The 16,287-nt window shown below is 48.3% G+C and overlaps 1 protein-coding gene across 1 annotated transcript; it reads left to right on the forward strand.

Moving 5' to 3' along the window:
- Positions 1–682: 682 nt before the first annotated feature.
- LOC140581444 (neuroligin-1-like) lies at positions 683–14,688 on the forward strand. Its single transcript, XM_072704014.1, has 4 exons — positions 683–1,112; positions 12,628–13,413; positions 13,827–13,886; positions 14,663–14,688. The coding sequence occupies exons 2-4, from the start codon at positions 12,963–12,965 to the stop codon at positions 14,686–14,688; spliced, it is 537 nt and encodes a 178-aa protein (XP_072560115.1). The 5' UTR covers positions 683–1,112; positions 12,628–12,962.
- Positions 14,689–16,287: the final 1,599 nt, after the last annotated feature.

Raw genomic sequence — 16,287 nt, forward strand, 5'->3', positions numbered from 1 at the left:
GTTTTTTTGGAGAAAAAAATGACACTGTCGTGTGTAATTAACAGCTCCGGCCATTTCAATAACGTGCTGAAAAATGAACGAGTCTATTTAACGGTGTGAAGTAATAACAGATTATTTATGGAACCGTAGTGGGAATACACTGCAACTGGACATTTGAAAGAAGTTTAGCCTGGCATTGAAAACCAAAAAAAAAAAAAAAAAAGATTTTTATAATGGAAGGCGAAAACAACATTACATGTTTTCCTTCCCATAGCAGTTCTTGTTCCAATAGTTAGAAGTTGTCCACACTGATCGTGCAGGGCATGCCCGGCGTGTACTTAGGAGTCCGACAGGAGGGATCGTGCCCACCCGGCCGAGCAGGTTGTTGACCCGCTAGCAGGATACCGTGAACCGGGATATATAGAGAGATGGGGCGATGATGGAGTAGCATGATGCAGCTTATGCAGAACCGTGAACGTCTGATATTAGCTGGATAGTTGTTTATATCATACGCCCCGGGGGCGAGAGCTTTAAAGCATCAGTCCCGAATTTCCGCTGCTTCCTTCAATAATTATAACCGTCATTTGTCTCTGAAAATAAAACCGTGCGGCGCTGCAGTTCCTTCAGCGGCCACTGGGCGCACCTTTGCTCCATGCAGAGCCTGCGATTCACCGCGCTTCATGCGCTCGGTACCGGGGGAAAAGGGGGCAAAGTCGGCGGCTTAACAGGCGGCGCAAGCAGAAACAGAAAGAGATGATGCGAAGAGGAAAGAAATATGAATCATTTACCATTGCAGTGTGTGGAGATGATGGGTAGAGATCTGCAAGAAATACCGTGGCCATTGTTTAAAATACACAAGCGTTTTGGATTTACGCTATTGTAATTTAGGTAATTTATATTAACAGTGGGAGGAAATCGCAGGATTGTTTTAATAGCCTTTTTGGATCTAAAAACGAACTACTGTGAAAACAAAATCGAGGATATCATTTAAAAATAGAATCGGTTTCATTTTGACTTGGTGAATTGAACGTAGCTGCATCGGGCTTTGGAGGGGAAGGAGTGTACTTTGGAGCACTTGGTATGGCAGAGAAGACGTCGGCGTGTGGTGGCAGGGCTACAAACCAAGTTTGATGGTAAATATAACGTTATTTTCTCAAAGTCAAAGTTGGCATTCAGTTATAGCTACCCGGGCATCTCGCGAGTTGATCTGTGTGGTAGTTATAATAGTATTTCTTAGGATATAGTGACAGAAAAATAAAACGGGGAGACACTTTTCCCGTGGCATTTTTGAAGCAGTATTCCCGTATTTCGGCATTAAACTATAATGCTATTTTTTAATTGCACTCAGTCATTGGTGTTTAAAGCAGCTTAGATCAGGTAAACCCGAATTTGTCGTGATTCACTTCATCGTCCAGTTGCCAAATACATAAAAAAACGACAGGCTCGATATTTATCCAAATAACTAAGCCGCATTAAAAGGCGTAATTACATTCAGCCTGCGTGCATTAGGTGTGAAATGAAAAGGCGGGTCTCGGGGTGCGAATGACGCTCCTTCTGCGCCAGCCAGCCGCGCCGGGCGTTTATTACCTACCTGCCGCTGTAGCGCCATGAAAAGCCCCTCATTCAAAGTGTAGCGGGACATCATCCTCATTGTCGCTGGATAAATCAATTTCCCGCAGCCTTAATTAAAATGAACCGGGCAAATTGAGTTATTTTATTAATTGACTTATAATTTATCCAAGACCCTGGGATAGGATATGACGAGGTGCAGGTAAATTGAAATACAGCCACGAAAACCAAAATAAGGGGTTTTATTTTTTTTTTTATTTTTTTAAAACTTGCACCAGGCTATACATATGTCTGCGTGTAGGATACATAGCTGTATTGGACTAAGCAATACATGCAGTGGATAATTTTGATTAACACGAAGCCAGTAGAAAGATCCGATAAAATATTTCCTTTTTCATGCCACATTAAACATTATATAAAAAAAAAACTCACTCCACTCTCATTATTTTCAGCAAGTGCAATTTCTCTGACTTTTAAGGGCTTGTAGGCAGGGAGGGGGGAGGGGGGGGGGGGGCAGAAGTGCAGGTCGGACGGCGAATCCCACAAAATGCTCCAAATTTACTTTTCTTTTATAGGCCTACATGCCGCCAGAGATTTCTTTGCATTATGCACGACCAGGTTTTCACTTTTTCCTATAGCTGCAATTACCATATCGAATACCATAGATTGTGCCGGGCGGTCCAGCCTCTGCCTTACCGAGGGAATAAATAAGGTGGTAATATAACGAGATTTCAAGGATCAGGGAATATTTTCGCAGGATTTCCACATCACGCCGTGACAGCTTTCTCTCCTCAAGTCTGTCTGCATCTCTACCCGCTCTGTACAGGGGAGGGAGCCACCAGGTCGTAAATAATGGTGCCATTCCCCAAACCGCTTACTAGAGCTCGCGCCCTTCTTTTTATGCACTCGTCCCTCTGTATATTGTACTGTATATAGTGCATTTAAACGAAAAAAATATATACTTATAAAATACTAGTATTAATGGGATGGCTACCTCCTGGCTAGATTTTAATACGTCCTTATAATATTTTAGTCTTTTAATTATATAATCGATGCTTTCTAATTCAATACTTTTTCACTTTACTTGTTTTAACTCCTTATAATTGTTGCTGCCTTGCATGCACACCGCGCACGTGCGTCACCCACTGCTTGCCATGCTGCTAAATGAACGCAGCGAGAAACGACTCGTTTCACCTCGAGACCCGTGAATCGTACGTGACGTTACAAGTCGCGAGGTAACGATGCTGCAGGAGCCTCCCGCTGGAGGTTAGCAGTGTTAACGTGCAGACTGATCTGCGCTGATTGTTTCCCGTCGCCTGCTATGACACGGTGTCTTGTTCCCTCGTGCAAGACAAGGGGCTGCCTTTGAACTTCTCGCTCGAAAGGAGCATTTGGTGTATGAGCCGTAGAGCCAGCTTTATGTGGACCATGTCCCGCGGCTATGGGGAGGGGGGGCTGGTGGTGGTGGTGGTGGTCCCACGACACAGCGGCAGACGGGACTGGGCCCTGGCCAATCAGGATCCTTCACGCCAAGCTTTACAGCAGAACGGCCCTTGGTGGACCAGATGTCAGCTGGGGGCTCTCAGAGCTATGATATGAAGCATTGCTTTGCCCAGGGATGTGACATGCCCAGAACAAGTCTTTGCTATTCCCACTGAGACCTGGGAGAGTCTTCTGTTTTCATTTCTCAGATCGATTCGTGCGTTTGCTTGTCACCGGAGAACGTACGACGTCGTTATCTGTCCTTTGTCGAGGGTTAAACCAAAAGCATAAGGCAGTAACAGTTTTTTGTAATTGCGCAGTCAATGCTAACTGGAAAAGTATTTTTTTTCCCCCGGATAATTGTAAGTTTACAGCATAAGGGTGCATTTCCAGGTTTGCTTACTGATTAAATGGCTGCGGCGGGTTTATTGTATCTGATTGGTGCGACTGACCTCCCTGGTACTCGACAGCATTTCCAGCAGTAGTGTTATACTGTTTTAGGCAGACCAGGGAGACTAGGGCCACGAGGGGGTTTCTGTTTTAATAACAACGCCTCTGTTGGCATGATTGCCCGCCATTGCAGGCCGCCCCCAGCTGACTCGCCGGCAGTGATTTTCACCTTCGGCCATGCTGATGCCCCTCAGCCGAGGTTTTTAACACCCAGTATAAATGAAGGGAGGTGGCACGTCCCGGGAGAGCTGACCCGGGATCAGATCCGCAGGCACGTCTCTATAAATGGCTCCCGGGAAGCTTAGTCGCACCTCCCCTGTTTCCTTTTGGGAGAAACGTCGGAGTTTGGAAACGAGCGACGCAGACTCGTGGTGGAGAGATGGGAGACGCTCCGTGCGGTACCTGCCTTAATGGACTCCCTTTTCATCCCGCCTGCTTGCTGATCGATTCCTGTCTTCGACACGTGTCGTCGTGGCCGTCAGGACCCGAGCGCCCGGACCACTTCCTGCGATTAATCAATCGGCCAGCTCCCGCATTATAAACCATGTGTCATGCATTTGGTCACATCCTCCCCCCTCTTCTCCTTACCTTCGTGTGACTGCGGTCTGCCAGTGGATTATGCCTCTGATTGCTGTTTTTCTCCTTAGAGCGGTGTGGGGTTCGAGAGTCCAATTTCTCACCTTTTGTCAGCTGCATTTGTCATCCCGGGAAAGGGGAAATATCTCTGTTTCTTTTTTCTTTCCGCCGAGGAAGGACAGCTTCGCCGGAGCGGGCCGCGGGCCGCGGGCCGCCAGAGACCAGGGGAGCTTCGGCGCCGCAACATCTGATGCTCGTGGGCGATATTGGAATATTTTCAGCCGAACGGAAGGAGGTTTAAACGCGCTGTGCGATCACAGCTTTTACCTTGCATAATCTGATCAGGCCCTGGATGCTGCGTGTTGTTGTCACAGAGGGGGATAATTGGTGACAGCGTGCACCCAAAGGGCGCTGTTTTTCAGACTGGTAAACTGTTTGGTGCGACATCTGAGCGTGAGCGTGCTGCTGGGAGTTTCACCCGACATGCATGAGCGGGTAGCAACGTGGAGTTAATGGGTGAATTTGTCTATGTGGACAGGAAGGGTTAGCCTGGCTGTTCAGGAGACCGTAGGGGGACAGTAGGGGGACAGTAGGGGGACGTCAGGAGGATGGCGAGTCACCTGCTCTCTTAAGGAAATGGACTCACCTTAAAAACCACTGATTACAGACCTTAAAGTTACTTAGTGCTGCACCGATGTAGAGATTTTCACCGATACTGATATATTTTTCTTTAATATTAAAAATACTGATAACTCGTTAACACCTGAGCTCCGCACACCTGTAGTGAAACCGACGTCGGTGATGTTCCTTCTTTAGATCCCGTGAATCTGTGTAGCAGCCACATCGTATAACTCAGCCAGTGAGACATCAGCGGAGTAGCATCGACCTGGGAGACTGTAGCGAGGTCCTAAGCGCCGAATCAGCCGACGAAATCCCTCGTCCTCCACTACGGAAAACGGATGAATGTCCCACGCAATCATCTACATTATTTTAGCGGTTATGTCAAGTTCAGCTCTAGTGCTACTAAATATAAATATTGCTGAAATCTGAATATTGACCAAGACTGACTCACTGGACCAATAGCAATGCCTTGTTTGTTAATTAAGGAACCATGAGTGATACCAGTACGCTAACTGATATATCGCCTCTAGTGGTACCGTCTTGTACCCCAGAGCAGGGTACCAAACCTTAACATCTCCAGTAGAACATCAAGCCAGCAAACCTCGCGTCGCTTTTGGCAAACTTGCTAACTTGCGTATAGGGGTGATATATATGTATAAAACACGATCACGTTCTTCACGTGCAGGAAAAACCCCCGCGGAGCAGATTTTTTTCTGCGATATCGCAGTCCAAGTGGCATGAATAATGAGTAATGAGTCGAAATAATGCACAGGATGGGGTTGCCATGACGAATCAATGCTGAGCTGCCGTAGTGAGGCGTGCAGAGTCTTTGGAGAGGTACAAGTAGACGAGCAAACGAAAGGCTCCAGAACGGCCCTTTGGTTAAGCAGTGATGCTCCACGCCATCGTTTTATGAATTTGATAGTTACAGTGCTTTACTCTGTATTACAGTTAGGTTGCTTGCAGTGGTATGCTTCCATCTATCCACCTTCCATATCTCCTTCACCCATCCATTTTGGGGTGAGGGGATACCCCAGACTTTTGGCAATTTAAAGTCTGTATAACAGCTTGTTTTTGGGCTGTGTGAGGACAGAGAGTGTCTGTAGGAGACCCACACGAACACAGGGAGAACCTACACTGTCACACACACACAGAGCCAGAGGCAGGGATCAGAGCCCCAGTCCTGCTGAGCCGCAGTACTAACCACAGCGTCACTGTGCCGCCCCCCCCCAGTGCTGCACCGCATTGATTTTATTCAGCCGGATGTTTCAGGCTCCTGATTTATTCGTATCGTTGGGTCCTGCGCATGCTGAAGCAGTTTAGCTGCCCGCTGTCTGCCTTGATTATTAATCGTAATATTGCTCGAACGTTTCTTTTGCATCTGGATACCGTTTGGCTAAGTGTAGAGGTCCATTTCCTTCCCTGTCTGGATGGGTGGTACGATGTGTGGGGGCAGGTGGGGTAGAGTCCTAAGGAGGTCAGCATGTCATCTCTGTCCACACGCCAGGGAATGCGATCAGGATTTAAACGCTTGTGGGAGTTTTACTTACAGAAAAATGTTCTGAGGGCAGAACGAAAAATGATTGGCTCAGAGAGTAGGTGGGTACAAGAAACTGGAGCAGGTGGGACCAACCAATCAGATGTCTTGGTCCCGCCTCCTCCAGTTGCTTGGACCCACCTCCTCTACAATCTGATTGGTTATGTCTCTGTACCAATCATTTTTCGTTCTGCCTTCAGAACACTCCCACGAGCGATTTAAACAGGGCAACCCATGTGTGGCTTGGATGCTCATCTAATGCATAGAAAGAGCTGGAAGTTTGCATCAGTGCTGTATCACTGGGTCCTGGCATAGAAGGTAGATTCTCCTGGAAGTGCATTAATTGCTGTGTAATTTCTTTTCTTTAAAAAAAATACGACCATGTGGCGTGACTGTCCTACAGACACAGCCGTATCGCGAACCATCGTCTCCTCCGCTCAGGTCTCTGGAGTTCCTGCCTACGCTGCAATTTCCTGTGGAGTCCAGCGATCGCTGTGGCGGGACCTGACTGAAATGATAAAACAGGAGGAGAGGGAGCAGCCGTCGGCATCGCCGCGGCAACACCGCGTCACATGACTGTGCTGCTGCCGCGGCCTGGAGTCCCCTGGTCTTAGAGAGTGTGTCATTTTGACACAGTGCGCTCAGTTACGGCAGCGAGGTGCGTTTGAACTGGAGCGGGACGTAGGCCTGGAGGAGAGAGCAAGGTGTTGACCTCTAAGAACAGCGTTTCAGCGTTTCAACCAGGCTATTACGGGGCCTTTTACTGCCAGTTTTACTGTGCTTTTGTGGGAGTAAAGCGGGGGTGATTTTACACGGCCACAGAGAGGGGGCGCCAAAGCTAATTTATGATGCCGTTCTCTTGGCTGGCTGCGGGCGTCTCACAGAAGTCGGCCTCCTTTCCTGTGGCGTAGACGCCGTGCCAACTAAGCGTATTGACCAAAATAGTCTCAAGACAGAACAGAGCCAAAAAAATGATGTCTGACCCCCTGTATCCCGGCCTCTCCCTTTTCCGGCGTCTTCCATCTCGGCGAAGGCAGAGAATAAGAGCCCTGAGCCCAAGGACAAACCATCTCTTAACAGCTACTGCCCCCAGGCCATCGGCCTTCTGAATAAGGACCCATGAGAAACTGTTTCATAATGTAAGCAGCCACTGCACAAACTTCGTACCCTGATGGACTGGTTTGCACAATTCATTTATTTATTTGATCACATGTTTGCCTCATCATTGCATATCTCATATATATATATATGTGTGTGTATATATAATTTTTTTTTTTGCCTCATTCTATTTACTGTCTTTGTACTTGTATACACAGATTTTTAGTTGTATGTTTAATTTGCTTAAGTCGTGATGCCCCCTGAACCAAAAGAAATGCCTTGTACTTCTATATACTTGCCGAATAAAGGATCCTGATTCTGATTCGGAATCTGACAAAGACCTTGTCTGTAAATTTCCCCCCAAGCCTCCGGAATGAGCTCAGGGTGGCCTAAGTCTGCTTTTAGGTAAACTTTATAATCCTGTGATGCTTTGTCTGTTGACTACATTTATTCTGTTTTTGCATTTCTGTCTGGTTGTGTTTCCCAGGTTCAGCCTGTTTTGAATTGTTAGGACTTTGGTATGAGTTAGTTCCTTATACGTTGTCAGTTTATTTTCCACTCTGTGTAGTTAGTCTGCAGGCTTTTTTGTGTGGGAGCTCAACTTGAGATTTGGCGAATCACCAGCTCTAAGTGTGTGTGTGCGTGTGTCTGTGTGTTTGTGCGTCTGTGTGTGGTCATGTGTATGTTGCATTGTGGGGACCTAATGTAATAAATGACATTTTTTCAGTCTCACTAGGGGACACTCAGTTTTATGTAAATCTATGACTTCAATCAAAAAACTAAAAATGCCAAAAGTCTTGTATTTTGTTTGGATACTTATGGTCAAAGTTCGGGCTGGGTAGGTCGTCATTGTTGGGATTAGGGCTTTTCCCATAGAAATGAATGGGGAGTCCCCACAAAGATATAGATACCTCATATGTGTGTGCCCCCCAACGGCCTGACTTCTCATCCAGGGATTCCCCTGATTTGTTGTTTTGGGGGTCTTTCGGGACCTTGTACTGGCTATGCGGTTACTGAAAACGGACGGACAAATTATCTTTGTGGCCTGTGTTTGTTCTTGTTGTTTTTCTTCTTCTTGTCAGTTTTATTCTTATTTTGATTAGTTGTATAGCATTATAATACTTTAACATATCATGAAAACTTTAACATCAGTCATGTTGTTGCGTAACAAACACTGTCACCAAACGGAGTTAAGGTGTATGTCTTCTGATGGATGCAAGATACCCATGCAGCTGGTTGTTATAACTTCAGATTCAATCATTTTTATGCGAGACTGCAGCTTAGATCCCATCTTGTGTTGATATGACACTTGAACTGCAGAAAAAAAATTCTATATGCTTAGTATCCCGAAGTGGCAGCCTTTAATCTAATGCTGTATAAGCCGGTAGAATCTCAACGCTTCTTCTGTAGGGTAACAGGAAGTACCCATCATTCTGCTGATGTAAGACTCAAACAGCAAATAAAACAGACATTTGCTGACAGACTGCTTGGCATTTTAACGTTTCTGGGAAGACAGGGGTTCTTTTGAGTGATAATAAAAGGAATTAAACTGTTTTGTTTGAATATCGTCCCCGACATCAGGAGCTTAATCTCCGGACGTGTTTGACGGACCTGCTCTTCGGGGTTCATTAGCAGAGCTTCACATAGTCCTGATCCAGTCCACATGGTTGACATATCTCCATCATGGGTCCAGCCACCTGGCTAACGGTGGCCCATCCTGCATGTCTGTTTTCCAGTAACACAGCCCGACCAATAAATAGCCCTCTGTAAGCTGGGGTGGGGGGTGCAGATCTCTACGGGTGGGGGCATCCATTCCAGTTCATTCCAGTGCCCACAGAAAGCCTTCAGATGCTTGCTTAGTTCTATAAAAATGCAGACTTAATGGTTTCATAACAAAAGTCCATTGACGGGCAATGTTTAACATATCTGCATATTATTTTATTTTTATTCAGTGTCTTAATTTTTTTTTTTTGATTAACTCAGTTTTGTTCTTCCCATTTTGCTATTAATTGCAATCGTAGTCACTGGCTCCCAAAGGGATCTTAAATGTTTGGTGTTTTATGTTTTTGCAGAGGTGTTACTAATTAAAAAGCACCCAGCGAGGCTGCTTGTCGATGAACTGTTTAACTCCGAACATCTCTTTTAGAACTACAATTTGGGTTTCAATTTATTACTATTAGATAATAATGTTTTACTTAAAATTACTGGTTGTTTCTAATGTGATATGCATTTTTTGCAGACAAATGAATCAAGTAACGATTTTTAAAATAAACCTAATAAATTTTACTGACTTAAGCAAGTGTCCCAAGAGTTTCTGTGAGCGCTGTCCATCATCCTGGGCTCTCGAAGGCCCCAGCATGCCCCCCCCCCCAACACCCCACCCCAGCGCCTGTTGTAACCCTTCCTAAAACATCACATCTCTCCAAGGTTGTTTTCATTTCTATCCTCTTTTTTTGCGGTTTATTTTTTTTTTCTTTTTCTTAGACAGACCTAAAACCATGTAAAATTAACCGCCGTTACGTTTGCCTCCAATGCTGTGATTAATTTGCTTCAAATCCTCTCATGATATGTTTGCTGAATCTCGAGGGCTCTCAGGGAGAGTGCCATATAAAAATAAGTGGCCTTTTTTATTTGGCGGTTGGAACATTCCGGAAAAGACAGAAACTCCAGCTGCCCATTCGGCCCCTATGGTGGTGAACCCCCCTCCCTCCCCCAGGGTGCCTTTTGATCGCGGTTTATGTAATTTACTGTGCCCCCGCGGAGGAGAGGAGCGAGGCACATAACACTGGCCATGTGCTCCGTTGCCGGCGTTGTATCTGTGCCGGATATGGGGGTCGTCGTGGTCGGGGGGGGCGGGGACTCGCCGGGCATCTTCACCCGAGTAATCGAAGCGTGCTCATCTGCTAACAAGGCACATTGCAAAAAACACTGGGTGACTCTTCGGTCAATCCCGGCGGTGCGATCGCTGTGTTCCGAAGACCCCGCAGTGTCTCAGGAGGAGACGTGTGTTTCCTTCAATGTCTCCCCCATCAGCTTTTTGTTGTCCTTCTGTAAGCTAGCTTACCCATTTACAGACACCCCCCAGCCCCTAAGCCACCCCCCATTGCTGCATCAAAGCCAGACAGTCAGCCAGCCAATTTGAAAGCTAAATATTTGGGAGCCCAATTCAATGTTTACCCACTTTGCAGACATTCCGATGATAAAGATGCAGAATATGTCTCAGTGTGCACTTGCCCCGCCCCCCCACCCTCGTTTGGTTAATCAGTAGAGGAATTTTGCGTGTCAGATCTTTGCTTGGGTGGCTCATAGGGTAACTTTATAGCCTCATGTCTCCACGGTTGGGGGTTGAATCCTACCCCTGCTCTGAGTGAAGTTTGAAGTTTGCATGGTCTTCCTGTGTTGGGCAGCTGGGTGGATTGTGTATCTAAATTGCCCACTGGGCGTGAGTGCCCTGTGATGGACTGGCATCCGGTTGAGGGAGTGCCCAGGCTTGTGCCTTATTTAGCCTGGAATCAGCTCCGGGCTCACCCTGGACCTGTACTGGGTAAGCAGCTGGAACATATGGGACCTTTAAACTGGTTTGTACTATAATATAATACTGGTCATGCTGTCCACGGTGTTTGTCTGCCTTGTGAGATAGATAGTTCAGGTCCAGAGAGTTAAAGTCCAGACCAAGGATTCAACCAACCTATTGAGTGTAAAGAATCACAGTCACTCAGCTGGTTGGTTGAAACAAAATCTTGATCTGGATTTTTACTTTCTGGATCTGTCCGATCCACCTTTTCTTGTGGCCTGTGCTGCCTGGGATACCCCCCCCCCCTCCCCCACACACACACAGCCCCCTTCAGGATAAGTGTTTGAAGATGGATAATTATGATGATTTTGCTTCCAAGGGAACGTAGGAAATTCTAGGATAGTTGGTCTTGTTCCCATGTGGAGATCCATATAAGCTCAACAGGGTGACAGAACGCAGGTTATATTTACGCTCTTTGTGGACAAAAGCAGCTGGTTTTCAGGCTCAGGGGGCAGGAAGGTGGCTGGTATCGTTCTCCAGGTTGGATGTATTAGCCACTGTAAGAGGTACTGTATGAATGCTTATAGTATAACCACGAGAAGATGCCATTTTCCCTTTCGTTTGATAACAGCATTACTCCTGTGGGGAGGCAGGAAGTTTTCATAGCTAACGTTTTACAAAGGTTTGCGGTAATCATCTATTAAAAAAGCTGAACTGTTTCAAATGCAGCCGAACGTCTGTGGGTGACTTCAAAGCCGCGGGAATGTCGGACGGAGCGTGTAAAGTGATGCGATCCGTCTCAGCGGTCCAATCGGCTGTTGGCTATTTTTAGCAGCGCTTCAGGAGGGGTAGGGCTCCACGGCACCATTGTGGGAGTCGATTCGCCTGCTGTTGACTCTGTGAAATCTGGTGTCACACCTGCACATTTGCTCCTATTGAACGTTCAGACGATTATCATTACGACACCCTCCGTTGGCCAGGCAGCCCTCGAGATGGGCTGGGATGGACCCAACTTTTAAACCGTTTCTTTTTCGATTCATATGAAAATGGACGTCGAAGTGGGGCGTCGGCGTGAAGGATTAGCTACTGTTACATTTATTCGGAGTGATTGTCCGGCTGTCGCAGGGCGGGGGGGTGTGTGTGGCTGAGCTGCGTTTAATTGATCTCGGGGAATGTTCCTCCGCACCCGGTTGTCTAATCCTGAATTTTCATAGAGTGTCTGAATATAGCACCAGAGACACATTAACATGGTTTGGGGACCCTGGGCTCTTTTATTAAGCAAGCTTAGTCAAGGTCCCTTTTTAGGTAATCCTGTGCATTAAAGCACCCCTTCGTAGCATCCAAAAATAAATAAAAAAAACAAAATCATTATTTTAATAATAAAAATCAACCACACTGGAACCGCGAACGGTACTATCGCCCTTGATCTCATTAATGGTGCTCTCATTAAGAACACATACACTGTATAACGAATAAACGAATGTGGTCAACGGCAGCCGGCTCACGACGTACTGTTTTCATCTTCCTGACGGTTTCCGTTCGTCGGAGCTTAATCTGCGGCTCGCTCAGGCTAGCTGAGAGGGGAGGAGGGGGCCAGAGATTAATAAGACGCTCCTTGATATCACCCAGCCTGCCGCCTCGTTATGTGAAGGTGGATTCGGTAGCAAAAGTACGAACGGGGAGCCAGAGGTGACTGATGAGGCGTCGGCCCGATATCGGAGTTGTTGCCATGGTAATGAACTCCTCTATGCCCATATATGGATATATGTATTCTAATTAGTAACTGTGTCGTTCCCCACAGGTCACTCGCACCCGGGGCCAAGCTGGATTTGATTTGTCGGCCGAGGGTCCCCCAGCAAATGGCCGCGCCCCCCGCCCGGCCGGCAAGGAAGCACGACTGTCAATAGGATTCGGCTGATGGATGGCGACAAGTGAGGATGATGCCCCCCCCCGTGCGAGTGAGATCGATGGGCCCCCCCTGCCATGTGCGCGCGCTCTGAGCGGCCTTGCCGGCTCGCGTCTGCCACGCTCCCCGCCCCCCCTCTGAGCGCCCCATCCCGCCTGCGTCTTTAGAGAGCTCGAGTGCCTCGGAGCTGTAGAGGGCCCGTCCGCCGTCACCTGGAGCGCGGTGGGAGGATGCCGGGGCGGAGCCCGCGGCCCGGTGGCCCCGCCTTCTCCCTGTGGGCACTGGGTGTGGCCTTGCAGGCGGCCGCCGTGACGCTGCAGCAGCAGAAGATGGACGACGTCGACCCTGTGGTCACCACGGCCTACGGCAAGGTCCGTGGCTTCAAAAAGGAGCTGGGAAACGACATCCTGGGTCCCGTGGTGCAGTTTCTTGGTGTCCCCTATGCGGCGCCCCCTACTGGTGGCCGCCGCTTCCAGCCCCCGGAGCCGCCCATACCATGGTCGGGCACCCGCAACGCTACCCAGTTTGCCCCGGTGTGCCCTCAGACGGTGCTGGAGGGCAGGCTACCCGACGTCATGCTACCTGTGTGGTTCACCAACGGCCTGGAGGTGGTTTCATCGTTTGTGCAGGACCAGAGCGAGGACTGCCTCTTCCTGAATATATATGTCCCCACTGAGGATGGTGAGTGACTCACGGGGGGCCGGAGGGAGCTGTTAGTGTTTCCCTAATCGTACGACGCCGCAGGATACAGAGCATGCTGCGTGCATGTTCTCCGTGCATGCCCCCCCGCTTCTTTGTGTGCGTGTGCGTGTGCGTTGCGCGTCTGTGTATGTGTCCCCCTGCTTACTGCGCCCAGTCTGTCCTGTGTGACGTGTCCCCGTCGCCTCGTCTGCATATGTGTGTGTAGGCGTGACGAGTGTGTCCCTGAGCCGGGCTGAATCCGTGACGATGACGGCCACCAGTAATGACATTAGATGGAGTGACGGAGCGCCTCTGTCCTCTTCTGTGTTCGTTTAGCCTGCGACCGTGTTGTTGAATGCTGTAGTGTGTCACGGGCGCCCATGTTATTCTTTAGTCTTCTATTCATTTTGCAGTAAAACGAATTACCAAGGAATGTGCCAGAAAACCGGGAAAGAAAATATGTAGGAAAGGAGGTATGTATCTGCTGGGCGAACGAAACACGCAAAGCTGTGTGCCGCGGAGAGAGAGAGAGAGAGAGGGCAGGGGCGGCCCATTTTCCACACCTCTACGAAGGCCCTCGGGTTTGGGGGGAGGCTGGACTCTGAGCGTCTGACGGAGGGATTGAAAGCCGGCAGGTGGGGCCCAGTCAGATTTTATTTGGGGTTAGCCGCCTGATCCTTCCTTAGTGGTCAGGTTTTTACAGCGTAAATTGGCCCGGAACTTGAAGCAGAATGTGAGATGGTCACTGGAGTATGACTATTACTCTGTTTTGGGGCGATTAAGGCCACACCGGGGTGTTTTCTGCCCAATAAAAGATACTGCTGCACTAAAAATTACATTTTTTTCAATGAGAAGTAACAGATCCTTATTCTCGTTATTTCAGAAACAGTCCTATTCTAAACGGCTTATGTTCTGCACACTAGTATCTATAGATAGTATGGGGCTTGGTTGTGTGTAAAACTGCAAAGAAAAATACTTGCTTTTATAGGTGCCCTAAATGGCTTATTTATTTTAAAGTGTTTTAAAAGAGGGATAAAAATTGAAAGTAGTCCCTAAACAGGTTCAGGCATGTACAGTCACACTAAGGGCCCTGGGCTGGTATTTTTATTACCATTGGTGCAGGTGTGTGTGTGGGGGCGGGGGGGGGGGAGTTGTTAATGAATCTGGATGATTTTTGGTCACTTGCCTGATCCGCCGGTGCGCAGGAAGCGCCCCCTACAGGGCCGAAAGGGTATCTCTGCCCCAACAGGAGGCCCCGCGGCCGGACTCAGGTGACTGTCCCTCACCACCCCCGCCCGTCCTCCGCCTTTTCTGTTCCCTTCATCCTCTGAGGACTCACAGCGGCAGAGAGGCCCTCTTGCTTCCACGGTGTGCCAGTTTTGGTCATGATAAGCAGGAATAATCCTCTGCGTGGATCTGTCATCTTTGAGATAATGAAATGTTTGAACCTTGAGAAGCTGGAGTCTATATGTATTTTAAACATATATTTTATGGAGGTATTTCATAATATTTTCACGCAGAACTTGCAGTTCGTTTGAAGTGAAAAAGTGTTCATTGGGCAGTAATGGAAGCAGATGGACAATCGTAGGCTGATCGCCCCACTCTGGTCATGTGATGTCCTTGGCAGCTTCCTGTGACATCATCGGCGTTGTAATTAGCGGGAGGGGTATTTAAAGCCAGGCACTGTCTGAGATCTTGATGAGGCCGCCTCACCAGTTCAATACAGCCGACAGGGCGGGTGTTTTATTTGTAATTATGGTGTCAGCTTTTCTGGATGGAGGGGTGTGTCAGATGTGCAGGGGGTGTGACATACCCTGGCCGGGGGGGTGGGCTGGAGAGCGCAGCCAGAGCCTCAAACCCTCGGCCTAGATTTTAGCGGCTCTAGAGGGATGGACGTGTAATGTATGCCTCTCGTGGGGGGGATGGGGGGGGGGTGGATAAATAAATATGTCCTCCCCAAATAAATTTCAGAGCTCCTCTGCAGTTGTGTTCCAGTGCCCCTCCGCAGGGACGTGGTCTGGAAGGCGGGAGATGAAACCGCAGTGTGTCTTGGTGGGGGTGTTCAGAAGGGCAGGCTGGGGAGGGGGGGTGGGTTGTCTTGCTGTGGGGGCAGCGGGTACGACTGTGCAGGCTTCCTGAAGACAGATACGCAGCACTGTGTGCTCAGCATCGTGGACCCCCCCCCGGGCAATGGAAATAGCCTGCCAGAGAGATGTGGACGTCACCCCCCACCCCGTGCAGTTTGGGGGGGTGGCACGACTCGGCACAATGCTGTAAGAGGCCTGGTGGCTGGCTGGTGCTATAAGGCGACCCTTTTAGGCCCAGATACATATTGACGTGGCGGCTTTTACATCCAATAATAGTCCTCTAGGGTTACCCATAATGCACGGCTGAAGAGAGCAAACGTATGGTTTGCTGCGTCGGCTGCGGCGTGCTGGCATGCGGCTCCTCCGGACTTCTACGTCCTCGTAAAAGCATTTCTCAGGTGTCCGGTAAGGGTGGCCGTACATTGAGACAACCCCCCCCCCCCCCCCCCAAGTAAAGCTGCTTCTGTCCACACCCATTAATATTGATGTTCCTCTGAGCAGCCTAGATTATTAAAAAAAAAAAAAAAAAAAAAAAAAGAGTTTGGAAAGCTCGCAGTGATAATAAAATTCAGCTCTTTTTCTTTACTCCCTCAGATATATTGCTGTTTGGAACAACAGTCTACAACAGTCTTCCAATAAATAATATATATATATATTTCATTCCTCATCTCTAGTGTTCTAGTGTTCTGAACCATTCCAAGCCAAAACATGTCAGTATTTTCCAGACAGGTGGAAGGACCTTCTGCCTCAGGGCAGGGGGAGTGTGGGTAGGTCTGGAGCTGTATCC

Source organism: Paramormyrops kingsleyae, chromosome 21 (genome assembly GCF_048594095.1).
Source record: "Paramormyrops kingsleyae isolate MSU_618 chromosome 21, PKINGS_0.4, whole genome shotgun sequence".
NCBI classification, from domain to species: domain Eukaryota; kingdom Metazoa; phylum Chordata; class Actinopteri; order Osteoglossiformes; family Mormyridae; genus Paramormyrops; species Paramormyrops kingsleyae.